This window comes from Eimeria tenella, genomic scaffold, assembly GCF_000499545.2.
Source record: "Eimeria tenella Houghton genomic scaffold, Eth_scaff47, whole genome shotgun sequence".
NCBI classification, from domain to species: Eukaryota; Apicomplexa; class Conoidasida; order Eucoccidiorida; family Eimeriidae; genus Eimeria; species Eimeria tenella.
This window is the reverse complement of record NW_013543383.1, coordinates 153,732-172,954: the sequence shown is the minus strand read 5'-3', so window position 1 is coordinate 172,954 and position 19,223 is coordinate 153,732. Positions and strand designations below refer to the sequence as shown.

General features: G+C 51.0%; 4 protein-coding genes across 4 annotated transcripts; 1 reads left to right on the top strand and 3 right to left on the bottom strand.

Moving 5' to 3' along the window:
* Positions 1-129: 129 nt before the first annotated feature.
* Positions 130-1,984, bottom strand: ETH_00022400 (SGS domain-containing protein, putative; the record flags this gene model as incomplete). The annotated part of the gene is made up of 6 exons (XM_013377172.1): positions 130-180; positions 375-440; positions 721-840; positions 1,161-1,355; positions 1,573-1,798; positions 1,950-1,984. The coding sequence occupies 6 exons, from the start codon at positions 1,982-1,984 to the stop codon at positions 130-132; spliced, it is 693 nt and encodes a 230-aa protein (XP_013232626.1).
* A 3,680-nt stretch (positions 1,985-5,664) lies between these two features.
* On the bottom strand, positions 5,665-13,456 carry ETH_00022395 (endonuclease/exonuclease/phosphatase domain-containing protein, putative; the record flags this gene model as incomplete). Its single annotated transcript, XM_013377171.1, has 14 exons — positions 5,665-5,768; positions 5,980-6,029; positions 6,224-6,280; positions 6,516-6,600; positions 6,749-6,790; positions 7,226-7,328; positions 8,089-8,270; positions 8,530-8,632; positions 8,771-8,812; positions 9,121-9,182; positions 9,384-9,552; positions 9,743-9,935; positions 11,316-12,395; positions 12,630-13,456. The coding sequence occupies 14 exons, from the start codon at positions 13,454-13,456 to the stop codon at positions 5,665-5,667; spliced, it is 3,099 nt and encodes a 1,032-aa protein (XP_013232625.1).
* A 1,229-nt stretch (positions 13,457-14,685) lies between these two features.
* Positions 14,686-17,125, top strand: ETH_00022390 (uncharacterized protein; the record flags this gene model as incomplete). The annotated part of the gene is made up of 2 exons (XM_013377170.1): positions 14,686-15,458; positions 15,742-17,125. 2 exons carry the CDS (start codon positions 14,686-14,688, stop codon positions 17,123-17,125), a joined length of 2,157 nt encoding a protein of 718 aa, XP_013232624.1.
* Positions 17,126-17,874: 749 nt separating this feature from the next.
* On the bottom strand, positions 17,875-18,838 carry ETH_00022385 (PKC-interacting cousin of thioredoxin, putative; the record flags this gene model as incomplete). The annotated part of the gene is made up of 2 exons (XM_013377169.1): positions 17,875-18,141; positions 18,416-18,838. 2 exons carry the CDS (start codon positions 18,836-18,838, stop codon positions 17,875-17,877), a joined length of 690 nt encoding a protein of 229 aa, XP_013232623.1.
* Between the last annotated feature and the right edge of the window lie 385 nt (positions 18,839-19,223).

The following is a 19,223-nucleotide window of genomic DNA, read 5'->3' as shown; positions in this document are numbered from 1 at the left end:
GGAATGGTGAATGCTGAAGCACACGCGACAAGCTCAAATAATTTTCCCTCCGAAAGTGCACTCGATTCGAAATGCAGAAAATGAGTAGCTCATTCGGCTTATTGTGCAACGATTCATATATGTTACTCTTTACATTTCCTTCCACGAGCGAACTTCCTGTCCTTCAGGAGCCTCAAGAGTCTGAAGAGCACACGAAAGTGCAAAAAAAAAGGCAAAAACAGGAACAAAATCGAACAAACAAGCAAAGGTACCAACAAACTACATCGGAATGACACGTAAACAAATAATGTGCTGGACACAAGAGAAATCTAGAGACTAGCGTATAGGTGTTTAACTAAGTGAGTAGGTGTTTAATGAAGCTAGCTGAAAATCACCTTCTCGTAATCTTTATCTTTCACATCCGCCCAATTTGTTGACAGAACAGTGCCCCCTGATGTTTGCTGCAGGCAAAGAGTAAACAAAAACAAACAGAAGCGGACCGAAACAATCGAACAACTCGATAATCAATTAGCAACCTAGCTACAGGAGTTTAGTGACTCACCATCTTCAGCCGCTCTGGTTTGTGCGCTTCATTTTATGGTGTTCAAACAAAAGGGAAACTACGACGAGCCAGACAACATAAATCCAGCTTTTTGCTGAGTGCCGGTTCAACAGCGAGGTTAATCCTCTAGCTCATGGTTAGTTGATTGGCTAATCTGATTAATGGATTGCTCTACTCACAAACGACTTGATCATAGCTCTCCGAGTATCTTCGTCTCCTCTGCCGTATATGTCTCTAAACAATTTCTGTAGAGCTTGTTCCCCCTCTAGCTGCTCGGCCTCTAGTTCCTCTGTTATTTCCTGAAGCCACAAGTAACCAACTAAGGAAAAAAGTTGGCTAACGCAGTGAAAATCCAACCACTGTGCAATGTGAAGCGATTTACAGTGACTCCTACTACCATGGGATGAGATACTCTCCTTGTGCAGTTGCTCTTATGCCAGTGGTGCTCAGCATGAAAATATCAGCAATCAAATATGTAGCAGCGCAAGCTGGAAACGATGGAGAAATGCATACTGCTCAAGAATGATGGGGTCAGGAAGTAACTAAAATGTGGCGAGAAAACACTGACGCTTTTTTATAAAAATGCGAATACTCTTCAAAAAGTGCATAGGCAGTATACCTTCTCAACTTTGTCCCAGTCTACCTTCTTCTTCGAGGAAGGATACACCCGCGTCACTGGAGCTTCTGGCTGCGGCATCTGTTGCTGCTGCTCCTGCTGCAACTGCGGCTGCTCTGGGCAGTGCTCCTTGACTGCTTCTAGGGCCGCCCATGCTTGCCCCACTTCCTTCTTTGCCAATACAACTTCAAGTTTCGTCTGAGAGGAAACTGCACGTTTAACTTGAGCTCAGGCTAACAGAAGGGGATAAACTAAAGTGTGCTGCAAAGAAGTTGGCAAGTGCCACGAATTTTGGTCGACGCCAATATGCCGCGTTTTAGTTTATGCTCAGTTCTATTTTCGCAGAAACCTATATTGTGTGTGCCCCCAACTTCTGAAAAATTAGATGTAACACCACGAGACCGAACTGACTCACGTTGTATATTTCATGAGAGCTTTGCTCCGGGATGATTTCGTGCCGGAGCTTCTGAACACGAAATGTGTAATTTTTGTTTTGATCTGTTGCTTCTCCTTTTGAGCTTGGATTTCTAATCTCCACAGTGATACTTTGCGAAGATGTGGAGATGTTAACGTCTTCAGGCTGAAGAGACTTCACAAAAAATGAAATGAAGACCTTCTCCGCATTCTGCATCCACTCAAATCTGCAGCATACATGCAGCTCGAAAACCAGCCACAGATCCACCTCAAAACAGGTGGGAAAAATCGAGCTATTTCCACCTGAACTCTGGGGTCTGCGAGCAATGGCTAACTTCGCCGGATGCATTTTCTTCAAAGTAAACTTGAGACACTTACCGTGGGATGAAGCCAGTGTCCCCAGACGGCCGCATGGTAGCTGATGGTTTGTATTAAGTACACTTGAATTTTTTTGCTTGTTTGTCATTCAATCAACAAAATTTGAGCGGCTGAATCAACTGCTGACTAGAAAGAAGACACCATCGAAACGAAACTTCAAGCTCCAATCCCAAGCCCACTGCAATTACGTGCACAATTAGCAATACGTAAGACATACCTCTACGAAACAAATTTAGCTTTGAACTTCCTCAAATTTCATTCCCAAGTTGTAATCCGAACCGAATAAAGATAAGACAACTGCGCACCACTCTTGCTTTGACGGGGCTTTCGTCCCTGGGGCCCCCGAGGATGAACTCCCGCATGCATAGATACTGTATTTAAAAAGTCCTCTGGAATATCCCTGTTTTTTTAAGAAAAAGTGTAAAAGTCAATGAGGTAGCAGTCTTACAGGCACATATACCTTCGCCTATGTACGAGCCCTTCAATTCCGACTTGCACATGGCACATGGCGACAATTCAAGTTGTAGCCTATGTAGACCGGAGTTTTTACAAATTCCTTAAATCTAGTATGTCTTAAATCGTATCACTGTAACACTGCAGTTGGTTTTCGCTGCATCAGAAAAGGTGTTGATGTTAGTAATTCCCAGTGAGGTGGCACTTCTGTTTGGAACTTCTGAAAGTGAGCTAAATCCCGCTTTTAGCTACGCCTTAATTTACTCTTCGCGCCTGCTAGCAGCCCCCCCAGGGCGTCGCCGCATGAAACGCTGTTTCTCGCACTGATACCTGAACCACCTTTTATGTGGGCTTTTGGCTTACTGGCTTTCGTTCTTTGGCATCCCTAATCAGCGGACACTATTTTTCAATGTGGGCTGCCCACCTCCTCATCCTTCTCCTGTAGTTGTAGCTTCGCTGCCCTCAGCCGTAGCAAACTTGGACGCAATTCTTTCGTGTCCCTTATAGTTTTGCTTCGTGTTTCCGGTGACTCTTAAGACTGCTCATGAGTTACCACGTAAGGTACGTAGGCGCAATCTTGCTACAAAAGGGCAAAAAATATATACTTCAGGGAGAAGTGTGGCTGCGAGACCAGCGACTGAAACTAGCACGTTATTCCTTGAAATTGCCTCGAGGGCACAACTAAGAGTAGGAAACGCCTGCTGCCTTTTGTGGGTCGCATAGTTGTGCTGCACGCACAGCAAGCACCGGAAACTCAAAAATCTGGTGCGTGAGTGCGCCATAGGCCGTTGAGGCAGACCTGCAGACAAGTAAATTCGAAAAAAAAAGGGGAGCTGAGAATTGTGACACTGCTATCGGCTGGTTTCATCGGGTTGGCATGCTGCGGCCTTCTCGAGCTTGCAGAATTCTGGACGCTTGCTCTAGGCTGAAACCCAAGCTTGTAGGGGGAGGGGATGATCTTTGTACGATAACGTGACGGCGGTTTCACGGTTATAGCCCCAGGCTTTCTTATGTAGGGAGCCTTTTCAGAAGAAGCGTCGAGTGTAGGGGTCTTTTAGAGACCTAAAAGTGGAGTGCCGTCAAGCTTGTTCGCATAAGAAGAGGCACCAGTGGAACTTCGCTGTTGTGCGACGGGTCTGCTCGCAGGCATACGTACGCCTGCCACCCTGCTGTACTGTTACAATGTTTCTCGTTGCTGTAGTGCTGTTGACGCTGTTTAGCGGCAAACAGAACTACTGCTTGAGAGGTGACCGATGTGGCTCTCCTCCCGAATTCGCGGGTGCAGGATTTCAGGTGTGGCTTGCCGGTGCGCGTGCTGGTTGCCCCCACGCATTTTGGCACCAAAACACAACGCTATCAAAGTTTGCCAGGAAGTCAAGCCAATGAGCTGTCTGGCGACGTAGACTTTAAGCTGCGCTCATCCACTGGGGCTGAGAGAGTTCCTGACGGTTGGTTGCTTGTGCCTTAACCAAAGCAGCGCATATGAAACGGCTTCACCTGCCTCGAGCTGTGCCTATGGCTAGTCTCTCCTAGCCATATATAGAAAATCTTGTATGAGTATTGCTAATTATCTGACTGAGGAAAGCGACCGCCATTTGCTGCTGCTCACGCACAGCACCGATAGCATTGCCGAAGGCATTATTGTGTAGCGTAAGGGGTTTTGCACCCTCTGAAATTGTGGGTTATTCGAGTGAAGACCGTTTAGGATCCAAGATGAAAAGATTGTGAGCTTCTGCTCAGTGCGTCGGAAGAGCGAAAGAGCATATTCTTTCAAGTGATATCAACGTGGGTACGAGGAACAGCGGCGAGGTCCTTCGCTGTGGGTATACAGTAACTGTGCTTCACCATTCCAAGGACCTTGCACTCCAGAGCCCCCTTCTTTAACACTTATCTTTTGGACGGCGAGTTGTAGACTGGGCTGTTTTGTTAGCCGTCAGGAACGCTTATAGGAGGGCCCCTGTCACCTTTTACAGAATTGTAGACCACGCCCCGTGTTCAATTTGGGTGGAATCGACACGAGTCTAAACCCATAAATTGGGCCACAAACTCTATCCGAGCTCAAGCAATCCTGCTGCGCTTTCCCCTTCATTTGGAATTGCTACTTACGAAGTGTGCCTAAGAGCACCACCGTTATTTCTGACACGCGTATCGTCAACTTGTAGTAGACCTGTTTTGAAGGGAAATTAGGCCGAATTTTAACGCGCTTTACAGCTGGACCATTACATCTGTCACTTTCAGCTTTTCACAGTGGGAATACCCTTCTATTTTAACTTGTATGAGCTGTTCTGTCAGAGTGGGAACGTCATGTAACTACTCTATGATTTCGTCACTTTCGCCCCGAAACAGATCACTGGAGATTTGGGCTTCACTAAAAAAATGCCCCAAAAGGTTCACGATCCCAACACATGGCTAGCCCTGTCACTGCGCCATCCCCACTGCGCCATCCCTACGACACTCCTCGAAGTTAATTAACCCCTTGGCTCTGGCTGTTCAACAGCAGCCGGGTTAGTAAGGCAATCTTGGCTGCCTAATACACCAGCATTGAAAAACGCCTCTAACTTTTGCCTAGAGATCCCAGAAGATCGCAGCTGCCACGCCTACGCCGCGCACCTCTGCAGCGATTTGCTGGCTCCGCCACCCTCGACACACTCAATGTACCCTTTTGGGGGGGTCATCAGCTAGCTCAGCACTGAGCTGCACTTCTTAGCCGTCTTCATGTTCCTAACCAACTAGCTTTTCTAGTTTTTTTCCACCACCTGGCTGCGTAGGGGCCATAGAAGGAAGACGAACACACTACGAGTATTGCTTGGGGCCTCACGCCCAAAAACCGAGCCTCAAAGTCGTAACGGAAAGCAGGCTACGGGAGATCCCTGCGCCGGCTCTGTAGTAACAGTTACAATAATAGGCGCTCGAGTCGCAGCAGCTAGAGGCGCATCAGCACCAGCAGCACCTTCGGCTGCAGGCGCTGCAGCAGCAAAAGTAGATTTTGCTGCTGAAAGCTTTGCTCAGCTTCTTTCACTTGGTTTCGCCGCATAAAGGCATCTGTGTACGTACACCTGTGACTTTTAAAGATTTCATGTACCTCGGCTATTTCGCGAACGAACGCACCTCACCTACTTGAGTTATGCGTAAACCTGACATTTCGGTAAACATAGTCTTTAGCTGACTGGAGAGAGCTCGCAGCTCAGACATTTGCAGTGTACGTAGACCTCACCAATGTGAGACGAGCATTCAGTGCAACTACTTGAGGTCCACGTACCCATCAAATATCTGTGTAGGGAAGGTCTGCTGCTGGAAGAGGAGATTTGACTTCCCCCATTTGTGTGCCTTTTTGCTGAAGCCCGCGACAGGCAATACGCTGTAGAGCTGCGACGCATAATACAGCGCAAAAGTCTCAGCGGCAACAAGCATTGAGAGTCGGCCTTAAGGTCTAGCAATAAAACCCTAGACAAAAAAGAATTAAGAACTAATGCAAGTGAAACTTTGCGTTGAGCAGCACATAGCATGCTCTTTGTGAGGGTCGGAATTTGCTGCGCAGCTGCAGCTGTTACGATTCTGAGCTTGCTTTTTGACTCACTGAAAAGGCAAACGAACTCAACTGTGATCAGAACGTATGCCTGCATCAAGCTGCAGAAAAAAGCAGCAGAAGCAGCAAAAAAGTGCTAGCAATGCAATAAAAAGGTGACCCAGATGATCATCCATGTTCACTCATTGCACCTTTTGGCTCTGGCTCTGTGGACGTGTCTGGCGTAACTGCTCGCCTGCTCTTCTTCTGTCCATGCATTTTACTTAGTTCTGCTCTATCTGTGAAAAACGCTCACGGGTAATTGCTGAGAAAGCAAATAAGGAAAAGAGGCGCCAAAACGTAGCTTGTTCCCCTGAAACAGACACTGCGCAAACAAACCAACCAAGTGCAGCGGCGGCAGCAGCAGTAGCAGCAGCAGCAGCAGCTCCTCCAACAGTGGCCGCCAATAAACGAGCAGCAGTAGCAGCAGCGAACAAAACAGGAAAAAAAAGCATAGCAAGGCATGGTTGGCCCTACAGCGCCAAGAGTCACGGCAGCAGAAGTAGCAGCAGCAGCAGCAGCAGCAGCAGCAGTAGCTGCAAGCACACCAGAAGCAAAGACGAACGAAGAGTCTCCTCTGAGGCATTTGCGTAGCCGCATCCGCGTTGAGGAGAGAAAAAACCATCAGCAACACTGAAAAAGAAACAAAAACAAATGCTTATTTCTAAACCGTGAGTCTGTGTTTAAAAGGCCAATCCAAATCCCCAACCCTTTGCTTTATATTGCGCCTTCAGGAAACTTTAAAAGCATCACTTTAAGCCATAGGGGCATATTCACTAACCTGCAACAACACCTGTGACGATGTGTAGAGGCAAAGCCCAAACTGCAACAGACCCAAGAGACAGAGCAAACCCTGGAGACAGTGTGTCAGCGAATAGACAAAGAAAGAGCAACAGAGAGAAACGGAACACTTCGAAAAGAGAGAAAAGAATTGCGAAGAGCAGCGAAAGAGGAGAAGGGAGGAAAGGGAAAAACAACAGAAGAGCCAAAGGAAGAAGATGAAAGAAAATAACGAGAAAAAAGGAGAACAACAAGGCGGAAAGAGAGAAAAAGGCGCAAAATCAGCAGACAAAAGAAGAACCCGCACAGCTGCAGCAAGGCGAGTGCGGGGCGGCGCCTGGTTCTGAACAAAGACTGAACAAAGGCTCGAAGGAATTTAGAACCAAGTTGAAAGAATAAGAAAGCAAAAGAAATACTGGGGAAAATAATTCAAAAGGAAAAGAAATCAAAAGAAAAAGCAGAAAAAAACAAGATTCACCTGTTGTGTAAATTGCTGAAGGGTTAAGATCCATAGATGAAGCACCAGCACCTAAAAAGTTCACAACAGCCGACGCCGCCACGCCCACCGCTACGACGGAAAGCTGAGGCGCAGCAGACGCAGCAGCAGCCCGCAGATTTGCTGCGCCGGAGCTGCTGAAGCCAAACCCTAAATCCTAGCCACAAGCCTAAACCCTAAACCCCATGGCGGGGAGCCCAAGCCTGAAGCCCTCAGCACTAAGCCTTCGATTCTACGCGAAGAAGTCTAAACTGCAGGCCCCAAACCTCACACTTTGGAAGAAAGAACTGATGCAAAGTGTTTCGTCATTAGGGTTTAGGGTTTAGGGTTTAGGGCTTCTGTGCGCACGACTCCACTTGTTCGCCTGTCTGTGTGCCCGCTCTCTACGCCCTTGGCCGAAAGCAGCAAGAAGAGCAGCAAACCGGCGCTGCGGCAGCCGAGCAGCAGCATCATGCTGATAAGCCTAAAGACACTGAAGCCTAAACCGTCCTAAATGCAACAAACAGACAAAGTTAAACAAAAAGTGGCATAAATTCAAATGAGCAAATATGGTTTACTGCTAGCTCTCTTCTGTGGAGAAGGGAACAAACGAGAATAAGCCTAAACCCTGACTAGAGACTAAACCCCAATTGCCCCAGAACACAGGAACTAAACCCTAAACCCTAAACCCTAAATAGCGACAAAACCGAGTTGCGACAAGACAACGACATACACTGCGTAGACTTCAAATGCACCCTTCAGCTTAAACCCTAGGGCCGAAACCCTAAGCCCAAAATGCTAAGCACTAAACAAGAGGATGACAACCAGCAACAGGCGCAGCAGCAGCTGCAGCAGCTGTGGCTGACCACTGCATAGGCGATTAGGTGAAGGGTTTGGAGTAGGATGGAGAGCCCCAGCATGCAGCAGCAGCAAGTAGCAGCAGCAGCAACGGGAGATGCTTGCCGGTGCAGCTGTCTGTACACCCTGTAGCTGGCTAAGCAAAGAGCTGTGGCAAATAATGACATCACCATGTGCAGCTGAAGAAGACCTGCAAAAGAAACAACATTAACGAATGCCCCAGCAGCAGCAAGAACTGCTGCAGCTTCCGTTGCTATTGCTGCTGCTGGCAGAAGCAGCAGCGGACCTGATGCTACTATTATAAGAAGTTTTATTAACAAGAGTAGCAGCTAGAACAGCAGAGTCATGATTTTGACAGCTGAGTGGCCGACTGCTGAGGAAAGTCCTAAACCCTAAACCATAAACCATAAACCCTAAACCCTAAACGTAAACCCTTAACCACCTCGCACCTTGATCTTCGCAAGAGAACTGCCTCGTGAAGAAGCCTCCGGGGTTTAGAAAAGTTACGGAGTAGGCTGCATTTAGTGTTTGGCCTTCCCCGCACCTCGTTATCTGAGGATACACTCTAAACCCTAAACCCTTAACCCTAGACTTGAGTGTGTGCACTGAGAGTGGGGAAGTGGACAAAGGTGCATTAGGGGTTAAACTCTAGGGTTTAAAGTTTAGACAGAAAAAGCTGCAGAGGTTTACCCAAGCTGTAACTTCCCTCCCATCCATGTTCGAGTCGATAGCCTGAGGCCACGCCGCAAATTCTGAACCCTAAACCATAAACCTTAGACCTTCACCCTCTTAGCCTGAATGCCTGAAGGCCAAACCCTAAACTCTTCACCCTAAACCCTAAACCATCCACCCTAAAATGTATTTCACAGCCGCTAACCCGCAAACCCTCAAGTGTTTATATCGGGGAGTGTTGAGTTCAAAAAAAGAAATGCACGCAGAACGCAGTTCCCCAAAACCCTCGGGGCAAAGCCCTCGGGGCAAAGCCCTAAACCCTAAACCCTAGACCCTAAACCCTTGAGCTCAGCTCCAAGCTGCCTTACTAAATTAAGTTCAAAGAACGCGGGGGCCCCAGTCTTCGTCTGCTCCTCCGGAGGAACTCCAGCTGAAAAGAAAGCACGGCCTAAACCCTAAACCCTAGAGCTTAAGCCCTAAACCCTTCTAACTGCCCCCACATATACTAGGGTTTACGCTGTGTCTGCACCCCGGGACTCCCCCATAGACCGAAGCGTTCTCGTACTGCGCTACGCCGCAACAACTCGCCAATCTAGGGTTTAGGGTTTAGGGTCTAGAGTCAGGGCTCTACCTAGAGACTCTCTGACTCTGGCGTTGTTCTGCAGGGCCTTGCAGGTTGCTGTTAATTCATCATCAGTTGATGCACCAAAGGGGACCCCTGCTGCTTCTGTGGCTTGTCTGTATTCTTCGAAGGCAGACTTGGAGTGTATCAACAGCTCGTGTCCTTCCTGCTGCAACATCTGCACGGTGTACGAACACCCAAGCAGCAGCAACAACAGCAGCAGCAGCAGCAAAGGCAATGGCGGCAGCAGCCTCAGGCGTATCGGCTGCTGCAGCCCGTTTGAAGAACTCTGTGGGACAAAATGCATTATAAAAACGGGTGGACCGAAGAAGGGTTCTTGACAGTGCCCACGTGTACATACACCTTACCGTTTCAGCCACTAAGGCGCCACTTGAACCCGGAGGGACGGTAAAGCAGAAATCCCCTATAGCTTCGAATTTGCCCCCCCGGGCAATCCCAAAGACTTTCTTACACTGCACCGGGAGAGGCAGCAGCAAAGCTGCAGCAGCTGCAGCAGCGCTAGCCACTGCTGTTGCTGCTGCTGACTCGACGCAGTCTGGGCTGCAGCATAGCAGCAGTGTCAGAAACGACGCCCTGAGAAGCCACGTCCCCCTCAGGGGCCCTCGGGAAGGCCCTGGACAAGCCCTCGAAGCTAAAGGCGGGGGCTTGGCAGGCATTAGTGTGAAACCTCCAGAGCTAGTCCGAAGAGTCTGAGGTTCAAACCCCTGACCAGCAGCTAGCTGGCGGCCCAGAAATAAGCGCGCCCGTTTGAAAGGCAGCATGAACCCCCTCTGTGGGGAGATTGCAGCGGGGGATGGGGTGATGCTGTGGTTCGCGTTCACTGAGCGCGGACTTCCACTATGTGTAACATGCTGTCAATGGAAATGTAGGCGGGAAAAGGAGTCCAGGCTCTCCACGTGAAGGTAATTTGCCAAGAAGCCGGTCTGAATAAGTAAAAACCAGAATAAGATGAGAGCTAAGCACCCGAAACAGCTTGTTCACGTTCCGAGAAGAGCGAACCTGTTGTAGAGGGAGAGGCGCTGATGTGGGAAGCGGCACGAAAAATTGACTGAAAACGAGTGTTCAAAATGGAACAGAGAAAGAAGAGTGAAAATATGCTAATTTAGTGCACGAATTCAAAGCCAGACCACTAGAAGCTTTAAGTGGTCGCGTGAGGTGTACATACACATCAAATCGGTCCACTGGAAACCAACGGGACCCTGTGCAAGCAGCCTTGGCCTTTCAAGCCCGAAGTAATGAAGTATTAATTTTCAGTTAAATAGTTTTGAAACATACATTTTACATTGAGTCGTTTGGCCTAAACTTGCTAGCAGGCTCACAGACAAGCTCCACTCGGTTGTCTGTGCGGTCTGTGTGAGCCTCTCGTGTGTCGCCAGTTATTCCATAGTTTGCTGCAAATGCTTACGGGGGAGGCTTAGCGCCAAAAGCACGAAAAATGCTTTGAACCATTTAGTTATCCAGAGCCGACGGGTTCATAACGTGGCGCACTTAGCCTCCGCTGTAAAGACAGCTGGAAGGGCGGGCTCCTTTCCCCGTCTCACTAGTTCCCTTTACCTTCCACTTCAGCGACTCACTTAATGTCCTTAATGCCTCCACAACTGCTCGAGAACTGTACCTACACTAACTAGGTTGACTGAGAGAGGCTCGCCCCATACGACACAAAGAACAACTTTTCCCATTCGCTTAAAACAAAAAAAAACGAAGATTCCCAAGAGCCCCGATCGAAAAAAGGCCAACGCAGCTGCTGAAAAGGAGTTGCCAAGCCCTCTGCTGCTCGTCTCTAGCAACAAACTCAGATATTCAAAATTGTGCAACTGTGAATGTCAAAGCTGTTTGCACAGTTTTGAACTTCTAACATTCACATTTGCAAAGTTTTGAATTTAATTCTGCTTCTTCGTTTCGCGTCGAAAGCGGCACAACACACCAAAGTGGTCCGAAGGGAAACAGCCCACGCTCTGCAGCCTCTCAGTCCCCACAAGCCGCATTTTAATTGGCTGCCAGACAGCAGCAGCAACGTCGCTGCTGCTGCTGCTGGTGCTTTTATGACGCTTCGCGTGCTCTGCCTCGGGGGGGGCAGGGACGTCCGCTGCAGCAGCAGCAGCAGCAGCAGCAGACAATGGGGGGTCAGCAAAAACATATATTCTGTCGAAGCGACAGCGAGGCTTGAATTTGCGTTTGACTTCTGCGTGGTTGTCATTTCGCAGCATATCCCAGGTGTGCATACACCTCATGTCCCTGCCCAGAAACTCCCATGCATCTATTGCGCCCTCTGGGATTATTGTGTTGCTGCTGCTGCTGCATTCGTTGTGGGCGCGCTTGAACCTGCCCCCATTCTGCTGCTGCTGCTGCTGCTGCTGCAGCTGCAGCTCGTCGTCCCGCAGGTTAAGGTCCCCAGCGAGAATTGCTGTCCGGACTTTCTGGGGCTTTCCCATTGGAAAGGCGTCTGCGAACATTTGCTGCTGCTGCTGCTGCTGCAGCTCCTGCTGCGGGTCTGCAGCCGTGACAGCAGCCATGAGGTCGAAGCAGTGCTGCAGCTGCTGCGTCCTTTCCTTCCGGTTTGGGCGCATGGACTCGAGGTGGGAAGTCAACAGCAGCAACGGCTCCAGGGGCCGTTTGCTGCTGCTGCAGCAGCCAAACAGCAAGTGCCGACCCATGCTGCTGCCCGGATACCACAGAGTCTGAAGCTGCTCCCGCGCAGGCGGCAGCATTTGGTGCTTGCACAGCAGCACGGCGCAGTAGTAGGGGCACCCGGGCACGACAGGGCCTGCTGCTGCTGCTGCTGCTTCGCTGCTGCTGCTGCTGTCTACTGCTGGGAAGGCGTACGGCGGCGGGCTTGGGAAGAAGAAGCTGTAGTGCTGCTGCAGCCGCTGCTGCAGCAGCCTCGCGCTGCTGTCAACCACCTCCTGCAGCAGCACAACGGCGGGCCGCAGCTGCAGCACAATCGAGCAAACAGCAGCTGTCCGCAGCCGCAGCAAACGCTCATCTAATCCGTCCAGGTTCCTGAAGAATAAATGCAAATGCCAGCAGCAGCAGCAGCACTTCTGACGGGGGCAGCAGCGGCAGGTTCTGCAGCAGCTGCAGCAGGCTGCGACGGGCGCAGCTCGCAAAAAGAAAGAGATCAAGCCGCAGAAGCAGCAACCACCAAAGCAGCATATAGGGCAGTCAGCAGCAGCCGCAGCAGCAGAAACAGCAGCAGCTGCTGCTCCTGCTGCAGCGGGCTCTTCTGTGTCTCACCAAGTAAGAAGGTCAAATTCGTCTCTCCAAATTGGGAGTTCAGAGTCCGGAAGCAAGCCATCTGCTGTAGCTGTGCTACTGCTGCTGCTGCTGGCGCTGCCGCTGCTGCTGCTCTCCAGGGTTTCACTCTTGCTGCAGCCCTCACCTCCTGTGGGGTAGTCAGGGTGCACCTGCTTGTTGCTTCTATCGCTGCTGCTGCTGCTGTTGCTGCTTTTGCTGCTGCTGTTGCTGCCGCTGTTGCTGCTGCTGCCATCACGCGCAAGCTTCTTTGTGCTGTTGCCACCGTCGCTGCGGTCTTTCATTCCGCTCCTTTTGCTGCTTTTGGGGGACTCAGTAGCTGGTCTCGCTGCTTTACTCCTGCCGCTGCTGCTGCTAGAGCTGCTTGTGGTGCTGCTGGAACTGCTGCTGCTGCTGCTGCTGCTTCTGCTGCTGTTCGGTTGCTTCAGTTTCCCTACGGCAGATTTGGCAGCTGCCTCTGAGTCCTCGCTGTCGCTGCTGCTGATGCATATGGGGTCATTGTTGCGACGCAGCTGGGTTAGTTGTTGCTGTCGTTCAGGCTGCTGTTGCTGCTGCTGCTGCTGCTGCTGCGCAGGCTCAGGCACGGGGGAGCGGTGCGGTTCAGACGCACCCAGCTGCTGCTGCGAGTGGCATTGCCTCTGCTGCTGCAGGTGTTGTTGCTGTTGCTGCAGCAGCTGCTGCTGTTGTTGCCGGTGCTGTTTGTATCTTTGCGCACTAATGCGCCGTACTTCCTCAACTTCCTTCGCCAGTTGCTGCTGCTGCTGCTGCTGTTGCGGCTGCAGCTGCTGCTGCAGCTGCTGCCTTTCCATCAGTGTGTACGATGTGTGCAGCAAACAGCCGAGTCGCTCCCCTGTGGCGGTGGTAGCTGCAGCACCACGGGATAGCGGAAGATCCGAAGCAGCAGCACGCGCAGTAGCTGTACAACCGGCAGCAGCAGCAGAGATGGAGGAGCGGGCACAGTGATCTTTGATAATTGAAAAGGAGAAGACACAGGAGGGCAAAAAGACAAAAACAAAGAAGTGTACGAAGGCGCAGACACGAGAATGCCCCAGCATCCGTTGCGGTGTCCTTACACGTGAAAACGACACCATACAGCGTTTGGGGTTTAGCGTTTCGGGCTCTTTGTGTGCGCCTCCACAGCCTGAAGAATTAAGCCCTTCATTTTTTCAGCTTTTTAAGAAAAGCTGAGGCCTGAAGTTTCTGCTGGCGTCATTTCCTAACAGCAAACCCTAAACCCTTGAGCATGCCACACTGGGGTGCTCCAGCTGGCTGTAGCCGTTGCATGCATTAACAGTTCTTGCCGCACTTCTTTAAGTACAAGTTTTATTTATTACTATGTACTGTTGATTATCATTTATCTGATTTCATTGAGTGGCATCGGGCTTTTGGTGGACAGGGGCCGCGACTGTGCGCTGTGCGTCGAGGCATGAAATGGGGCTCTGCTCTTTCGGTTCTTCGCGGGGATATGTTGCACAAGAGAACTAAAATTAGCTTCTTACTGTCTTCTTTTTAATTTTGGGGTTTTTCACTTGTAAAAATATGGCTTTCAATAAAGCTTTTTGGCCAGGCCTCGCTACGAGCAGGAGCAGCTGGAGGTCGGCTGGCGGTCGATAAAAGTGGCAGACTAAATGGCATAAAATTAATATTTGAAAATGAGAAAAGAACAAAAGTAATTCGAAATGTGAGGGGAGGAGAGACATGCTAATTTTTTCAGTAGCAGGTGAAGTGTATGCAAACCTCCCAGCATTTGGAGCTGCAGTTCAGTGTACGGACATCTGGAACTTCGAAACTACGAAGGAACAATAAAGCTTCAGCTGCCATAAAGTTAGGATCCAAAAGGCCCTGCATCAACTATCTACAGATTCAGAAGAAGTGCTTTGTGGATTGGACACTGTAGTTGCACTTTGCTACGAGTATACACACAAATGAATATTTGAACTGAGTCTTCCCTAGCCTACACTTCATTTCAAATAAACGGAATTCAAATGCACTGCAGTCTTTGCCCGCCCCCAGCAGCCTCTACAGGCTCAGCAGCAGCATGGCGGAAAGACATAAAGCAGCCAACCGCAAGGCTGAGCACAGCAGCAGCAGCGAGGCCGCTGAGCCAAATGGCGCTGCAGCAGTAGCTGCGCCTGAGGCAACTGCAGCAGCAGCTCCAGCTGCAGCCGCAACGGCAGCAGCAGCTGCAACAGCAACAGCAATGACAGCAGCAGCCGAAGAGGAAGCACCTAAAGAAGAAAGCCACGCGCCAACGCCAACAGCTTCCTTGGAGGAAGCAGCCCCAGCAAACGCCTCGAGACGCACGGAGGCGCAGGCAGCAGCAGCCAGAGCAACAGCAGCACCAGCAGCAGCAGCCACAGCAGCAGCGCCAGCAGCACCCACAGCAGCAGCAACAGCAGCAGCAGCAGGCTCGTCGACTGGTGGAAGTGGTGTGTCTGTGTCTCGGCTGGGCCTGACTGCTGCTTCTCTGGCTGCTGTTGAAGAGGCGCACTTGTGCGGACTGGGGTGGCTGCAGCTGCCCACAGACTTGAGCTGCCTGCGCTCGCTGCGTTATGTGTGGCTCAGCAGCAATAGGCTGCGGTCTTTGGCTGCGTTGGCTGCTTGCGGGGGCCTCAAGGAAGTCTGCGCAGATAACAACGAGCTCGTTGCTGCTCCGCTGCTGCCCAGCAGCAGAAACAGCCTCGAGCTGCTTTCTCTTGCTGCCAACAAAATCCAAGACCTCAACCAGCAGCTCACTACGCTGGCTTCTTTCCTCAGGCTCTCCCAGCTTAATCTCAAGGACAATCCAGTGGCTGCTGAGACTCTTTACAGGTAGGCGTCCTGGCAGCAGCGGAAGCAGCAGCTGCTGAAGCAGCTCCTGCTGCAGCACCGCGGGCACAGGAGAAAGCTAGAGCAGCAGCAACGGCTACTTAGCGCTGCAACTGCCTTCTTGTGATACAATTGAGACCGCAGTTTCCAGCCAAGCTTATGGGCTGCTGCTCTACTCACGAGAGCTCCTGCTGCTGCCCATAAGCTCTGCTGGAGGCAGCAGCTTGGATTTCTGCACAAAAAATCTGCTGCGCTTGTTGCTGCTGCTGTTGCTGTGGCTCTGAAGACCCCGAGTTGCACAAGCCTGCCGTGAGCTGCGTCTGCTGGATTTGCTGCCAGTTGAAAAAGAAGAGAGGCAATTCACTGCTGCTGGGCTTCCGGCCGCCAGGCCTAAGCGCAACTTTTCGAAGCAGCAGCAGGAGCGACAGCAGCAGCTGCTGCAGCAGCAGCAGCAGCAAAAGGACGCGGCTGCGGCTGCATCTTACGTATCAAACGGCTGCTTCGAGTTTTCCGTTTGTTTTTCGAAAAATGAGAGACTCGCGCTGCTTGCTGCTGCAGCAGCAAAGAAGGAGAGAGAAGAAATTAACAACCTGCGGCCCTCTTTGAAGCAGCAGCTGCTGTGTCCTGAACCCCCAACAAAGACACAAAAGCGCAATGAGGCAGCCACTAAGCAGCAGCAACACCAAAGAGCCACAAGCCGAATGGCCGTTTCCAGTAGCAGCAGCAGCAGCTGCAGCAGCAGCTGCTGCTTGGAGCCCTGGCAGCTGGAGGTGGTGAATGGCCACCTTAAGACTTTGGCAGCCACCGAATCAAGCAGCAAAGGTGCTGCAGCAGCAGCAGCAGCTGCTGGCACTGCTGCTGGTGCTGCAGCAGCTGGGCCCCGCAGGCCGAGTCGCATGACGGCATCTAGGCAACCAACCGAAACAGCAGCAGCTGCAGCAGCAGCAGCAGACGCAGCCATAATCCCGTGGAACGAATGCCGACGCTTTTGCAGCGAGCTGCAGCAAGACAAGAAGTTCATTGGCTTATCCTTGTCTGCTGCTGCTTCCTCTGCTCTAGAGGCGTATATATGCAATAGCTTTGAAGAAGCGAAAAAAAAAGCGGAAACAGTAGCAGCAGCAACAGCAGCAGCCCCACCAAATCCTGCACTGTCTGCTTCTTTCAAAACGGTAAGCGGAACAGCAGCAACGAAAGGCCGTGCAGCTGCAGCGACTGCTGCAGCAGCTGCTGCTGCAGAGCAGCAGCAAAACAAAGATGCCGCAGCTGTAGCAGATGCTCAGCAGAAGTTGCGAGGCGTCCCAGTCAAGGAGTTCGGACAGTGGCTGTTGCAGCAAGAGTGGCAGCTCAGGAAGCCCAAAGAGATCCGAGAAGCTGCGGACTGTCTGTACGCCCGAGCGCAGCGGCTTTTGCAGCAGCAGATACAGCAGCAAGCGAAGCAGCAGTTGCAAGCACAGCGGCAATTGCAAGCGCAGCAGCAGCAAGTGCAGCAGCAGCAGCCAGCCCAGCAGCAGCAGCCAGTGCAACAGCAGCAGCAAGTGCAGCAGCAACAGCAAGCACAGCAGCAGCAGCAAGCGCAGCAGCAACAGCAAGCGCAGCTGCCGCAGCAAGTGCAGCAGCAGCAGCAAAAAGCTTTTGCTGCAGTAAAGCAGGTAATTGCTTGGCTAAACTGAAACGAAGGAATCCTTCCAGCCCGCTACGCTCCCGCACTTACACAGCTGCTTGGATAGCTAGCCAGCTAGCCACCCACTCACTTTCCAGGGTAGCTACCTAGCTCTATGAGAAGGACGCCGACTCGAGTGCGAGCCGCAACGGACTGACCAACAGCAGACTTCACTGGCTAGCTAACCAGTTCGCTATCCGAAAAGATAGCCCCCTAGTAAGCTAGCTAGCAAGGTAGCTAGCTAGCTAGCTAGTTTAGACGAAATTGTTGAGGTGTACGTACAGCTGAGCTGTGGCGTCTGCAGGCCACCCTACTGAATAGGCTCGCTGATACTGTAGAGGCCGCAGAGGAGAAAGACAAGCGGCACGATTCTGCACCATTGTCAGACCTAAACCTTAGACCCTAAACCCTAAACCCTCAGCGCAACTATCTAATCGCAAAAACCGGCCCGCAGCCCGTAAGCTGCAGCCGCAAAGCCTAAACCCATTCCGTATGTACTACTGCAGCATAACAATCCGAAAAAGGCCCATCTTTGCTTGCTTTTGTTTCTTTTTGTGTTTCTTTCTGTCTTCAGAAAGCCCGACGGGGACTTTGTGCTGCTGCCCTTTGGGGGACGTGCGCCTGCTGAATATTCTCATTTAAACTCTCAGCTGGTGCTTCTGCCTGTCAGCATGAGCACAGCCAGCCCTAGACCCTAAACCCTAAACCCTAAACCCTACACTCTGCTTTGGCCACTACAGTGCTGGCAGTGGTTTCAGGTTAAGGATGCAGAGTAGAACGGTGGGGTGGCCGCGCGCCTGTAGATTGAGGCTCAGGGTTTGTGGGCTCCACGAGATTGTGATCTTTTAAAAGTTCATGTAGGGATTGATTTCTGAACATTTCCAAAATGATATCGCAGCCCCCGATCAGCTCCTGGTTTACGTACACCTGAGGGAAGGTCTGCCACTGGCCAAATACTTTTGCAGCTTCCCGCAGCTCCGGGTCCGACAATATGTCGAAATATGGGATTTGCTCCACCCCGCATGCCTGACATACAACCATAAACCCTAAACCGTAAACCCTAAACTCTAAAGAATAGACCCTAAACCCTAAATCCTAAAGCGCTGCTGTGGGCTAGGGGCAGAGAACCGGTTAAGAAAAACGCGCAGCTACAGGGGGTGAGAAATCGCAAACAAGCTGAAGAACCTGATTAAAACACATCTCAGTTGCGCACACTTCTAAAGCCCAACCCCAAAGTCCCAGCCATCAGCCCTAAACCCTAGAAAGCCGAAACCCTAAACCCTGAGTTGTGGAGACTTGCCTGGAGCGCCTGCACCGTCACCCTGCTGAAGCCACACTGGGGCTCGTCAGGGGTGCCCTTGAGAAAGACAAAAAGTTTATTTTTCTTTACCAAGTCCTCTACCCTTTGCAACGCCTCAGGTGATACTGCAGGGGGACCAGAGTTTGAGTCCCCCGCAGGACTTAATAAATTAACTGACTTTAAGGCTGACGAGGGGCCCAAAAAAGGCTGAGGGACACCGTTAGACAGATTTCTATAACTTAATAAGGGAGAGACGGGTTTTGAAGGCTGATCCGGAGGAAAGAAGTTAAGGCTGAGAGAGCTGCGGACGGAATAGCCTACGGTGAACGCAGGCAGCTGCAGCAGCAGCAGCAGCACAAGATGCGGCAGCAGAAGCTGTAGCTGAGGAGGCGGCAGCAGCAGCTGCCGACTGGCTTCTCTCATGAGCAATCCCGGCCCCAGTGAACTCGTCGGTAGCGAATCCCCCACAAGCGCTCGGGTGTATGTACACCAGGAACGCGGAAAGTTAGTTCAGGTGGGCACCTTGGTGTTCAGCCAAAAGAGGAAAACGCAGAAGAGATAATTTACGGTCTATCTAAACGTGAAGCCAGAAACCCAAACCTTAACCAAGCCCCCTCAACTGGGGAACGGAGGCTCAGTGAACGCACTCGAATTATACAGAGTGTATTAGAAACAAAAAGAATAAAAACAATACTTTTAAATGGGGAAAATGTGGGGAAAAAATGATACAACTTCGGATACCACGAAAGAGAAAGTGGGGCCCCTGAGCGCGCGGCGTCGTCTGCAGTTGCCAGCTTTGCTACTCCGA